Below are 14,607 nucleotides of genomic sequence, written 5' to 3'. Positions count from 1 at the left end.
TTACATCAACCATAATCCTAAAAATTTAATCATAACCAAACCAATGGAATAACCTTATCATTTTAATTTTATAATCAAGTTCATTAGTTTGATCTATTGAAAATGAAAAGTAATGATGCTAACCTTAACATGTAAGAAACTTCTATAATTATTATCATAATTGCGAGTTATTATAAATAGAAAAATGATTGTACTTCTATTTATACACATCATTCTAAATTTATCTTATTCAAACAAAATTAAAGGATAGACAATTGGTGAAATTAAAAATGATTGATGCTCATATTGGATAACCTCTAGACTAACAATTAACAAAAATTATAAATTCAAAATCTCACATCTAACTTTCAAACAAAAACTTGATGTATGCCAATTTAAGAACAAACAAATAATAATTAAAACAATAATTCAATGATAAGATGAGAGATATCATATCAATTCTAATATCTAACAAAATTTAGCATCGCTTTCAAATTTTTAGAAATTATTACAAATATAAAATAATAATTAAAACAATAATTCAATGATAAGATAAGAAATAACATATCAATTCTAATATCTAACAAAATTTAGCATCGCTTTCAAATTTTTGAAAATTATCACAAATATAAAATAATAATTCTCATTGATCTTTTAATATGAAAAATGATGATAAATTGACATTTAAAAAATACAAAATAATGACTTGTTGACTAAATATAGGTAGTGATCATTTTAGAAATTGTCCTTAAAGATAGGAGCACTCAAAGTAAGGAGCACTAAGAAATATCACAAATATAAAATAATAATTAAAACAGTAATTCAATGATAAGATAAGAGATAACATATCAATTCTAATATCTAACAAAATTTAGCATCGCTTTCAATTTTTTAGAAATTATCACAAATATAAAATAATAATTCTCATTGATCTTTTAATATGAAAAATGATGATAAATTGCATTTAAAAAATACAAAATAATGACTTGTTGACTAAATATAGGTAGTGATCATTTTAGAAATTGTCCTTAAAGAAAGGAGCACTCAAAGTAAGGAGCACTAAGAAATATCACACATACAGATTTAAGGGATACTATTTTCCCTCCACAATAAGTAAATTCAACATTGGCATCATCTGATCTCAGGAGAACCCGGGGACAATTAAACATGAAAATCGGTGTCAATACTTATCATCCTTCACAAGGATTGAGAACAAGTATAAGTGGTCAGAATATTGTGTATCATGTCGTCAAAATCACGCATGGACGAGCTTTTGTCGATTCCATCTCCACGGTCCATTACTGCTCTTCTGGCAGCATCTCTCATGGCCGCTGCTCTTTCTCTCAGTCGCCCGCCTCTCTCTTCCGACATCAACATCTTCACCGTCCTCTCCACCTTCTCCTTCCCCAATTCTCCCTCACTTCCTCTGCACATCTCCACACACACGCCGACCTCCTCTAGAAGCTTCAAATTGAAGTATTGCTCTCCTGCGATGGGCCATCCAATCATGGGAACTCCCTGGCTCAGACTCTCCAATGTCGAATTCCACCCACAGTGACTCAAAAATCCTCCCGTCGAAGGATGGGACAAAATCACACGCTGGGGCGCCCATTTCTTAATAACCAGTCCCTGATTCTTGGCCCCCATTCGCTCTTCGAATCCATCTGGAAGAAACTCTGAGGAAAACTCTGCATTCAATGGCACCCCAAGTGGGGGCCGTGATGTAGAGGCTAGTGGAATGTTACGATTCCTTCATAGTTTAATAACTTCTTTCCTTCTTTGTTTGATAGAAACTTTCCCCTTCTCCAATCACTGATCACTGTTGGACCCATTCTGCTCTATAGACCTATCAAAGGTCAACTCCGAACACTTTAGACTCCACTAGACTCCACATACTAATGTCTATACTGTTGGAAATCTTCCTCTCATGCAACAATGCATATTTGATCATATGTATTATGACTGTCCTCGGAATACTATTGCTTCAACTTCTTCCAAAGACCTATCCACTAGAGTCAATATCAATGGACCCACTATTCCTTATCACAAATTAGGATTCTCTAAAGATCCCTGTACAACATCTAATCCTTTCACAAAACTCCCTTAACACATTCATGAGAAAATTCATCACAAACCGCCATGTCACTGCCCCTTAGATAGACCCGACAACAGTCATTCATAACTTTTGAACCAGACTTTATTTGCTCAATCCAACTATTGATATTTGGTACAATTTGTCTCTCTCCAACATATCCAAAATTTGGCAAGATACAACTGTTAACTTTGGAGAAATGACCCCTGCACTGAACTGCAATTTACTGAGACAAGTATTCCTTCCTTCTGCGACTATCCAGTCACTTCTCTACCCTCCAACATGACCAACCTCTCTTATTCTCCTGTAAATGGGGTTCATTCCTTCATAATAATTGTTAGAAAATTATATTACAAGTGTGGATCCATCCCCAAGAAGTAATATGTACAAAAGGGGATGGATCTCATGAATCCATGACTGGCATTAAAACAAAAATTAGAGAGTTCTACAGAACAGTCAATCTTAATGATTGAATCTGGTATTAAAAATCACTTCGAACTAGATCTAATGGAATTTAAAAAAATTATTACACATCTATCTCCAAATCAATAGGTCAATACAGCATCAAAAGACTTCAAATTTGTAAGAAAGCAACTATTATTAATTCCAATATGGACACAGTTCGTACAATCTAAAACTCCAACTTCCACCACTGTACCCTCATGCCTTTTGAGGCTTACATATACTTAAAATAACTCCCTTAACTGATCCAAAGTAGTTGGATCCTCTAACAAAGCAACTAATCCTTATTTGACCATTACTTTTCAAATATTTAAATTTTAAAACTTATTTAAATAACTTTCTAGACTTTAGGACTTCAAAGTTTTTCCATGACTTTGTCAGGGTGCCCTGCACCATACTCCCAAGGATCAAATCAATCCAAGTCCCTTGGATTGGGAGTTTCTTCCATTTCCTCCAATCTCTGTCCACTTCTTTTTGAGGACCTACAACAAAAGAGTATCCCATGTTCATGTGTTCCATGCCCCTGAAATCAAACATTATGTGCTCATGCCAAGCATTAAATCTGTTAGTCTTCATGTTTATATTCCCATAGATGTGTGCAAAAACAGAATTTGCATGGTGAACACTATCAAACTCTGACACTCCTGTCACAATAGTGTTACAAACAAAAATAAACAAGGTTTTCTTATGCACCAAAACATATGTTTGGCAAATTGCTCCCTCCATTAGATACACTACTTCATCCTTCTCCTCACGCACTCCTTGTGAGATTTTTTTCCTTGTAGAGAAATATGATTCCAAGGTCTCTCCATGACCATCCTCATGCCCCTGTCCTAGGCACTCTTCCACTACACCACCCTTCATTTTCCATTCTTCAACTATGGCATCCAACTCATCCCAAAAATCTGTCTTTTTATCAAGTCCTTGTAGACTTGCTACTCCACCATCTTCAACACAATGTTTTACCTCACAATCATCCTCTAGAACCTTTATCTCAGTAGGTTCCCTTAGCTACTTCCTCTTCTCAATCAGCCTCTTAATGTGCCAAACAATCTTTCTTGTCATCTTCATGTACCAACTTGTGGCATTCTTCACCATCTCTGTTTCCAAGAGTCTAAACTCTTCATCCCTTAAGGTCCCTGTCATCCTTGAGACCTTCTTCAATTCATCTTCCCTATGCCATCCTTCTTGGTACTCAAACATGTCATCTATGGCTTGTTTAATAGCCCTATCTTCTCTATTTTTAACAGCAGCATATAAGGGACACATGACTATCCCAACTTGGATATCTCCACCCATACATTCACTCATTACCCTGGCATCTTCTACAATCTTCACTTCTATCTCTATCTTTTCATCTTTTTGAGCCTCTCCTGTTTGTGGCTCACCTATCACCATTTTCACTGTCCTATCATCTTCATACCCTGATTGCTCTTGGTTCACCTTCATAGGCTTCTCTGCTTGCTTTCTTGGCTCTTCACATGAACCTTGCTCATCCACTACTCTCTCATCCAAGATCTTTATTGGATCTACAACTCCTTGTGCCTTATCATAGGCCTGATGTACCAAATCAATTGCTATCTTTTTGTCCACCTTGTCTTCTTCTTGTTCCCTTTGTCCTAGGAACCCCACTCTTTCAAACAAAAAATTTGTTGGCATCCTCCATGATGCTGCTTCTTCTTCCAAAGATCTCAGTATAACTTGACTTCCACCATGCTTGAAGGTGTAACTATTCAATGCCCCATCATATAATGTATGCTTCTCTGCCTGACATGATCTCCGAAGGATCAAATGGCATCCTACCAATGGAATAACATCACATAAAACAGAATCCTCATAGGTTCCAATGCTGAAAGGAACATATACTTGCCTTCTAACCTCAACTTGGTGTCTATCATGCAATCCTTGTACCATGTAAGGTCTTCTATGCACTAGTTGTTGTAGGTTCAACTTCTCAACCATCTCAATTGAAACAAAATTGAAAAATGAGCCACTGGAAATGACCATTTTGCAAACCTTACCCATACATCTGCATTGTGTTCTGAATTGTGAGTATCCATGAGTGTCAAAATCTGTAGTCATGATGGCTTCAACTTATTTTACCCTTCAATCCGACTTCTTCTACAAACTAGGATCCATCCAACTTTCAATCACCACCTTGGAATACTCTTAAAGGATAATTCAACTTCAAGGTTCAACAAGGGATTCTAAGTCTTCAAAACCTTAGTTTGCCTTCTTCTCTTCTCCCAAAGAATCTTATGTACTCTGATACCAATCTGATGCAGAGGCTAGTGGAATGTTATGATTCCTTCATAGTTTAATAACTTCTTTCCTTCTTTGTTTGATAGAAACTTTCCCCTTCTCCAATTACTAATCACTCTTGGACCCACTCCGCTCTATAGACCTATCAAAGGTCAACTCCGAACACTTTAGACTCCACTAGACTCCACATACTAATGTCTATACTGTTGGAAATCTTCCTCTCATGCAACAATGCATATTTGATCATATGTATTGTGACTGTCCTCAGAATACTATTGCTTCAACTTCTTCCAAAGACCTATCCACTAGGGTCAATATCAATGGACCCACTATTCCTTATCACAAATTAGGATTCTCTAAAAATCCCCGTACAACATCTAATCCTTTCACAAAACTCGCTTAACACATTCATGAGAAAATTCATGACAAACCACCATGTCACTGCCCCTTAGATAGACCCGACAATAGTCATTCATAACTTTTGAACCAGATTTTATTTGCTCAATCAAACTGTTGATATTTGGTACAATTTGCCTCTCTCCAACATATCCAAAATTTGGCAAGATCCAACAGTTAACTTTGGAAAAATGACCCCCGCACTAAACTGCAATTTACTGAGACAAGTATTCTTTTCTCCTGTGACTGTCCAGTCACTTCTCTACCCTCCAACATGACCAACCTCTCTTATTCTCCTGCAAATGGGGTTCATTCCTTCATAATCATTGTTAGGAAATTATATTACAAGTGTGGATCCATCCCCAAGAAACAATATGTACAAAAGGGGATGGATCTCATGAATCCATGACTGGCACTAAAACAAAAATTAGAGATTTCTACAGAACAATCAATCTTAATGATTGAATTAGTATTAAAAATCACTTGAAACTAGATCTAATGGAATTTAAAAAAATCATTACACATCTATCTCCAAATCAATAGGTCAATACAGCATCAAAAGACTTCAAATTTGTAAGAAAGCAACTATTATTAATTCCAATATGGACACACTTTGTACAATCTAAAATTCCAACTTCACCACTGTACCCTCATGCCTTTTGAGACTTACATATACTTAAAATAACTCCCTTAACCGATCCAAAGTAGTTGGATCCTCTAACAAAACAACTAATCCTTATTTGACCATTACTTTTTAAATATTTAAATTTTAAAACTTATTTAAATAACTTTCTAGACTTTAGGACTTAATGTTTTTCCATGACTTTGTCAGGGTGCCCTGCACCAGGCCGGACTACCCAGATGAAGGGCTGCCCGCTTGATTCCAAACCAAGTGCCAACTCTTTCATATTCGACGCAGAGATCGTGTTCTGCGAGCCGAAGGAAACGTAGATCACACTACGAACTTTCTGAGAATTGAGCCACCGCAAGCAGGAAACCGCATCGGTGGTTGCATCCTTACCTTGCAATAACTCATCAGATATAACATGGGATTGAGTGGAAGAGAGAAACTCTTGAGGAAGGAGAGGGCCAACCGCCCAGACAGGCCTGCCGGTGGATATTCTGAGATGTTCCAAATATCCGTTCTCGAGCTGTTGGAAGGAGTTGCATATAAATCCCCAGCTGCGCATATTGCGGGGTAACTGGCGAGCCTGAAACAAGCTCCAGGGATCCGTTCCTGTCGCCATTTTTATATTAGTGGGAAGCTGAGATCGGTGCAGCGAAACGTGAGGCAGATCTGGGAGGGCGAACGATGGTGATGGTGAATCCGGTTCGAGAGGCGAGGAGTTTGGAGAGGTGAAGGAAGGGAATGATGTGGCCCTGCGGATGTTCTCGCCCCATGGAATTCTGGAATCAGATGCAGATGGAGGGGCCATTGTAGATTGGATTGCACTGAGCGGCTGAAAGGTGATTACTCTGCTTTGCGAATCCTTTCCGGGCACAGAATCAAACGGCACTGGTAATGTGGTCCTCGTTTCGTCAAGGATGAACTTTTTGTGGCATTGAATGTATACAATTAATCATTTTGGGTCGGCACATGACGCACCCAAGTACGTGAGTAAAAATATTCCTACAGGACAACTGTCAACATTTTATATGTTGGCCAAAAGCCTTTATGGATTAAATTCGTTGCAAATGCGACAAATATGACGTTCTAGATGATGGTTAAAGTTATAGTTAGGTTGGGGGTTACGGTTGTGAATATATTTTAGCTAGGATATTTATCTCGTCCATCTTATAGTTAGGTTGGGGGTTACGGTTGTGAATACAATACAATGGTAAATTGTGAGCTTCTTATTAGGGAGGTCAAGGAATTGAATCTACATGAACTTAATAATTAATAACAATTAATCGCAATACATAATGATAATTAATCTTAACTTCAACCACTTACCAATTAAAAAAATGAATCCCTTTATAACTTAGATATTTTTATTTTAATAAATTTAATAAATTGATATAAGTATTGTTTTCTTCTACTTTTATCCATCAACATACACTTTACAAATATTTTAAAATTCAAAAAATTAATATTTTATAGTATTATTGGCTGATAGGCTTTTCCTATGAGGTTGCTTGCAACTAGAATTTGATTCATGCTGAAAAATCATTATCGGTAAATGGTTTCAGACTATACAATCTTAATTATGTTGAATGATTAAAAGTATATTTCTTTTTTACCACAATCTATCATCATGGAATTCTCCTTTCAAATATTTTTATTTTTCTTGACATGCCAACTCCACGTTCAAGCACTCTTCAGAGCTTCAATGAAGTTTTCTCAATTGGTGTGGGTTTTTTGGTATGTTGCATCTGTGCCCACTGCCCACCATGAACATCGCACATTTTTATAGATTTTGAATTGGACTCTCCAAACTTATTCGTCACAGTGGGTGATTTGTGTCCTGTGTATACACAAGACCATTGGAAGACCAATTCCTCTGTGAAGACTATATGTGCGCTCGTTTTATCTCTTGAAATAGTTCCTCTATGAAGACTATAATGTGCTACAAATTTTCTCACCCTGTGGGCAGGTAAGTTTATGGTAATTTTCTTGTTGTTTGTACATTTCTGAAAATTCTTCAATACTTCCAAACTCTTTCCGTCCCCAATTATATTGATTTGATCTTTGGAGATGAGAAAATTCCCTATCTTGTGAATAGAGGTCTTCAAATGTTCATTACTTGCCTTATTCTGATTTACAATTCCTGATTTTATGTGTGTGGTTGAGGTCAAATTGAGAATTAAACTCTGTATTTTTTGACCATTATGATTCATGTCGTTAAAACTATGTATGCCAAAATGTGATTGTTACTATTAATCCCATGGAATAGCTTACCAGTTGTTTATTATTACTATATTGGTAATGGAATTTAGTGCTCTTCCTATAGAAAGAGAATTTTATCCAGACTAAAAATGTTCATTACTTGCCTCATTCTTGATTTATAACTCCCAATTTCATGTTCATTTTCTTATTTGGAATGTGTATGAACTGATGTAGTATTTTAGTGCTTCTTTGAATGAATTCTATCAGGCGGAAAATGAAGATAAATTTTTATTTTCTATCCCTGGCGATAAAATTTAGCACGCTGACTTTATTTTCAACTTATTAGCAGATAGGTTTCCCCTTGGGAATTTGTCACATCTCACCCTAGAACCTTTTTTTTTCTTGCTTATGTGGCTATGTTGAGTTGGTCAAAATTAAGACTTAATTAAAAGTTAAATGAAAGTTAATGTTTTAAATTTCTAATTGAAATGAATTATGATGATGGATACGTATGAAATATTACATTCAATGATGATGTTATTTGATGTAATCATGATGTGATGTTCATAGTTCTGATTCAATTAATGTTATTCTTAAAAGATGATGCAAACAAGTTGTTAATAATGATCGATACTGACTCCTTGTTATGGTTGTGAGTGTTTGAGTGGAGGCAAATTTTGTTACGACGGAAGTGTGGTCAAGGTAGAGAAGGTTAACCTCCTAGAAGGGGATGTGTCGGATGACCATGCGACCACACACTTCACTTAGGATTTATATGATGTTAGAATATTGTTACTATGCATTACTATGTTAATTTTTAGATATTAGAATGAATGTGGAAATAACATTTTATTTAAATAAGAGATTTTGAAATAGGTAAGTATAAATCTAATGACGAAAAAGTTTGATCTAATGTTAATTGAACATATTGTGGATAGCATTAAGACTCTTTTTAGGAGCATTCTTTACTACCATTTTTTATAAAAAAAAGTGACTATATATGCTTTCTTGTGAAACCAATTGTTAAAAAAAAAATGTTGAGATGTTCTCATAAAAAGACATTTTGTTAAAAAAAAAAAAAGAGGATATATTTTACCTTTTTCACATGAGTGCTAAAGGGGCAGTTAGGTCAGTGACCGTCGAATGGTGAATGGAATGTGTTAATATAGGTTTCTTTTGGGAAAAGAGAGGGGGCAGCATGAAGCAAAAATGCAAGGGACGAAGAAGAAGGTTGAAAGTGGCAGATTGGAGGCCACGGATTCAGGGCAATAGTCAAGAACCAAACTGTAAGAGCAATGTTTCAGACAAGCATAAAACTGTTTAGGTTCTTCCTTATGTCTTTTCTTGCCTACGACTTACAATTGCAGGTGTATTCATACGAAATGAACTGCTTTATGTTTGAAAATACGTAAATATAAACTCTGTTTTCACATTCTTGATGATCTTCTAAAAAATGCAATCTTTAGTGTCATATTTTACTGATTAAAAAGAAAGGAGGTATTAAAAATCTCTTAAATTGTACCAGTAAATTAAAAACTAAATTGGGGTTTTAGAGCAACCATTTGAGTCATAACAATGGCAGGGAATCTGAGAAAAGAACCAAAATACCTTAAAAATTTATACTGCTTCTTGTTCTTTTTCTGTGTGTTTTTCTTTTATACATTAGATCAGACCAATGGTATGATGGCGCCACCCAGACTGAACTAGAAACCTTCAATGTGTTAGATTGATGTGATAACCAACTACACTATGTGATACATTTAGATCAAATCTTTCCTTAATTATGGAAGTTTTTGTTAAGAATGGATTGACCCCTGATGTTTGTTGTACCTTCCAAAAAAATTATACTGGAACTGGAATGTTAGGAGTAGACGCATTTTACATTTTGCTATGAGTACATTGTTATTGACTGGAAAATGTTAGTACCCCTCTAAACGTTACTTAATAGGATAAACCGGAGGTATTAATCCATAAATCAAGAAGTCATGATGTCAGCAACTCTGTAGGGTCTCCTCAATATCCACATAGCTAGGTTATGTTTTATTTTAATATGCTGAACTTCCTTTTATTCGGTTGCATTACTGAGGCACAAGACAACTTGAAAGCTAGAGGATTAATCTTACAACAGTGAATGCGTGTTTGAAACTTGTTTGTTTTTCTCATATCATTACCACATTTAGGGTAAGTGATAAAGTTGGAATCTTTATAACCTTTGAACATTACTCCCACCATTACAATTTAGACTATCCTTGGTCTATGAGTAACTAGAATTTTATGTAAAACATCAACCAACTTACTAATAGCATGAGCCTACTAATTCCTAATTCCTTAAACAATGCACTTGGAAATGTTGTTTTCAACTCTTACATATTGAATAGATGAATAATCAGTATAACGTAGTATTTTGAATGAATCAGTACTTTTAAATTGACTGAACCATGTAACCACAGAAGTCTGAAGTGTATAGAGTTTTCCAGTAGTATTGTGAATGGCTAACATTGAGCGATAATTTTGAATTTATATGTAAACTTGATGGTAGCATTAACAAGTATATCCCCTCATGTCGGGTGTAATGTAGCGATTTATGGGACAAATAGGTGGATATCTTCATGTTTAGTTTCCCTATCTGCCAGTATTGTAGAATGGTTGCATTCTATTTTTGTTTCTTCTACAGGTAAATCTGGGTTGAAAGTGCTTGGACAAGCCATTTTATTATTCCAAATATTGCATATGTGACACATGGTTATGCCTATTTGGTATTCTTTTACTGCATATGTGTAGATATGTAGTTATTTATTTCCTAGCTAAATTTCGTGTTTAGACTACTAGGCACATGGATGCAATGTAGAAATGTTACATGGTCGCACCAGATACATCTGATCCATCTTGTTCCGAGAAGCTAGGCTTCTCGTGCCAGGGTCAAGGAATTCTTCGTGTCAGGAAGAGTCCTGAGGGAGTACTTCACTCCATGGTTGGCGAGGTTAAAGCACCTGGGCCACACTTCCGTCTCAGGAAGCAAGTGGGAGACGTCCTACAACTTTTGGAGACTGGAACCACTAGAGAACTCATTGGAAAGTCATCTCAGTTTGATTGCTCAGCTCATCATTTGAGATGTACTTATTATCAACATTGTAACTCATTTATGTTCAGCTGTTAAGTTGATGCTCATTTTAAAGAGAAACTTGTAACTATGTATGTAGATCAGCAAGTTGTAATTACTTGTATCTGTTTAAATGTTGTAAGCTGGATCAACAGAACTATACTAATATATGACTTGATATGAATAAATGTAACAAAATTTATGATGATCAAATTAATGATTATTATTATCTTTGTAATGAATAGTTTGACCTTTTACCTTTTTCATGTTATTAATTTCTTTTCCACACTTTTTGGTTGAAGATGATGATGTGGCATAGTTAGTCTAAACTGTTTCTTTACATATGGTATCAGAGAATGGTTTAAATCTAGGCCCTTTGGGCTACTATACTAATTGTGCCTATGTTTTGACAGGTGTTTTGAGATATTACCATGGCCACAAGATCTAAACGGAAAGTTGGGTCGAGCAGTAGTGCACGGGTTGAAGAACCTAACGAGAGGTTGGATCAAATTATGGCACTATTAACCCAACAGGGGGCTTTGTTACAACAAAAAAGTCAGCTGATGGACAAACTAGAGCAAGGGGCTCGAGGTAGACAAGCCGAAGAAGAGGCCAGGAAGAGTGAGGAGGATCAACACTCTGAAGCCTTAAGTAAACAGGAAGAGGAGCTAAGGAAGAAACATTAAGATGAGCAGATGGCTAAAGCTCTTAGGAGGTCTTAAATAGAGCAGAAAGCGTAAGCTAACCGTCAAAGTTCTCTCCTTAATTCTGATAGGATTCAGATAGTTGCTGATTTGAGCAAAGATCTCAAGAAGGTAACTCGACCCACGTTCCATGGAAGAGCTTCTGGAGAAGATGCAAAGGCTTGGATTACTAGCATGGAGAAGTACTTTCTAGTGCGAAACTATATTGGGAAATCTAGAGCAGTATGGGCCACCTATCAGCTAATGGGTGAAGCAGTCAACTGGTGGGAGAATGTTATGGCTAAAAAGAAATTCCAACATGGAGAGGTAACTTGGGAGGAATTCTTGCAGTTGTTTCACAAATGATGGTTACCTCAGCTTTATTATGACAAGAAAACAACAGACTTCTATAAGTTAGTACAAGGGAACATGAATGTTACTCAATATCATGAGCGATTTTGCCATTTGGTGAAATATGTTCCACAGTATCAGCACGATGAACTCTTTAGAATGCAGAAGTTTGTAATGGGCTTGCGACCTAAAATTTATAGTGAGGTTGAGATGTAGGAGCCTGAAACCATGGACTTTGCATTGCATAAAGCCCTTAAGCAAGAGCAGAGGTTGAAGGATGCTTCATCCTATAAATACTTCAACCAAAACTATAAGAGGAAGTTTTAGGATAGCAGGACATATCAGGATAACAAAGGTTATCGAGATGATGGAGCAAAAGGAAAGGAAAAGAAACAACAAATCAGGAACATGAAAGACAAAGGACATGGGAATTTTGACAGGAATAAAGAAAATTGGAACAACAATCAAAATTTTAGAAATGGTGGTGGCAGGAATGGAAACAACCGAGGAGGTCAAAATAGAAGAATGCCTAGGGGAGGCTACTACATATGTGGAGGAAACCATTATGCTGCTAAGTGTTCACAGCAAATTTATAAGAAAGACTTTCCTTAACAACACCGTATCCATGCAGCAATGGATCACTGATAGGCAGATTATCAGGCCACTCCCATTCAGATGACTAATACACTTTTTGGTTACCCTATTTCTATCTTAATAGATACTGGTGCTACTGAATGTTTTTTAGATCCTAAAATATTAACCAAGATACCTGTTAGGGCTAGTTTTATGGTAGAACCATAGATTGTAGAGTATGGTAATAGGGTTGAACGCAGGGTAGAGCAATGCTTATTTTGCAGCAAGTTGGAACTTTCTAGTTTCTGAATTGAGGTCAACTTGAATGTAGTGCCTCTAAGCTCATATGATGTCATCTTAGGTATTAATTGGTTAAGAGAGGATAAGGCCTTGGTGGACTATTGAGATAAGGTAATTAGATGTCTTGATGACTCAAGTCATTCCTTGACACTAAATGGTGTTAAACGACCCTTGGAACTAAGGCAAATTTTAGCAATGTAGTTGAAGAATGCCAAAAGGAAGGGGTGTCAGTTGTACATTGCCCATATTAAAAATCTGGATGAGACTCCACCTCAAATAGAGGATCATCCTATTTTACAAGAGTTTAGAGATGTATTTCCAAATGATTTGCCTGAATTACCCCCTAAAAGGGAGTTTGATTTCTCAATAGATCTCATACCAGGAGCAGAACCTCAATCGAAGGTTCCTTACTGCATGACATCTACAGAAATGTATGAATTGAACATTCAGTTACAAGAACTTTTAGGTAAAGGATTCATACACCTAGTGTATCACCGTGGGGAGCTCCTGTAATTTTTTTCAAGAAGAAGGATGGTTACTTAAGGTTGTGCATAGATTATCGTATGTTGAACAAAGTGACCATAAAGAATCGGTACCCACTACCCAGGATTGATGAACTCTTTCATTAAATGAAAGGGGCAATCATATTCTCCAAGATTGATTTGTGATCTGGGTATCACCAACTTTGAATCCGAGAGGAAGACATACCTAAGACTACATTCAGAACAAGATATGGCCATTATGAGTTTTTAGTCTTACCTTTTGGACTAACAAATGCACTAGCTTCTTTTATGAACCTGATGAATAGCATTTTTAGAGATTGTCTTGATAAATTCGTGGAGATATTTATTGATGACATATTAATATACTCCAAGAATTTGGAAGAGCATGAAGAGCACTTGCGGATAGTGTTGCAGTAATTAAGAGACAAGAAACTTTATGGGAAACTCTCTAAGTGTTCCTTTTATCAAAAGGAGATCCATTATTTGGGACACATTTTGTCAGCCAAAGGCATCATCATGGACCCTGCAAATATCAAAGCCATCCTTCAATGGCCAACTCTGTAGAATGTTAGTGAAGTTAGGAGTTTTATGGGACTTGTAGGATATTATAGGAAATTTGTTGAAGGTTTTTCCTGCATAGCAGCACCAATTACATCTCTTCAGTGTAAGAGAAAGAGGTTTGTGTGGACGAAAGCATGTGAGAAAGCCTTTTAGTTACTCAAGGAAAAACTTACTCCAGCGCCTATTTTGATTATTCGAGACCCAAATGGATATTTTGTTGTCACCACCGATGCCTCAGGGGATGGACTTTGGGGTGTTCTAATGCAAGATGGTAAAGTTGTGGCTTACAAATCCAGGAAACTCAAATCTCATGAAGTAAACTATGCTCCTCATGATTTAGAGTTGGCTGCAATAGTTCATGCCTTGCAGATGTGGCGACACTACCTATTGGGAAGGCCATTTGAGCTAAAGACTAATCATATGGGGTTGAGGTACACTTTCACTCAACCAAATCTAAATGCTCGACAAAGACGATGGCTCAAATTCCTCAGTGAATATGATTTCGGCATTGAGTATAT

The 14,607-nt window shown here is 36.3% G+C and overlaps 1 protein-coding gene across 1 annotated transcript; it reads right to left on the bottom strand.

Moving 5' to 3' along the window:
* Positions 1–1,176: 1,176 nt before the first annotated feature.
* Positions 1,177–7,820, bottom strand: LOC149577851 (UDP-glycosyltransferase 73C4-like). The gene is made up of 4 exons (XM_089798349.1): positions 7,775–7,820; positions 7,582–7,656; positions 6,036–6,707; positions 1,177–1,709 (listed from the first exon to the last, which is right to left on the bottom strand). Exons 1-4 carry the CDS (start codon positions 7,818–7,820, stop codon positions 1,177–1,179), a joined length of 1,326 nt encoding a protein of 441 aa, XP_089654475.1.
* Between the last annotated feature and the right edge of the window lie 6,787 nt (positions 7,821–14,607).

This window comes from Cupressus sempervirens, chromosome 1 (assembly GCF_028749045.1).
Source record: "Cupressus sempervirens isolate cs-2001-9-10 chromosome 1, ASM2874904v1, whole genome shotgun sequence".
Classification (NCBI taxonomy): domain Eukaryota; kingdom Viridiplantae; phylum Streptophyta; class Pinopsida; order Cupressales; family Cupressaceae; genus Cupressus; species Cupressus sempervirens.
This window is presented reverse-complemented; position numbering and strand designations above follow the sequence as displayed.

Excerpts from the sequence above, each read along its gene's own strand:
- LOC149577851 (XM_089798349.1), bottom strand. The coding sequence starts at position 7,820 with ATGTACAAACAACAAGAAAATTACCATAAACTTACCTGCCCACAGG. Across the intron at positions 7,657-7,774 it reads TAAACTTACCTGCCCACAGG|GACACAAATCACCCACTGTG; the intron begins GTGAGAAAATTT and ends GTGTATACACAG. Across the intron at positions 6,708-7,581 it reads AAAAATGTGCGATGTTCATG|TGCCGTTTGATTCTGTGCCC; the intron begins GTGGGCAGTGGG and ends CCACATTACCAG.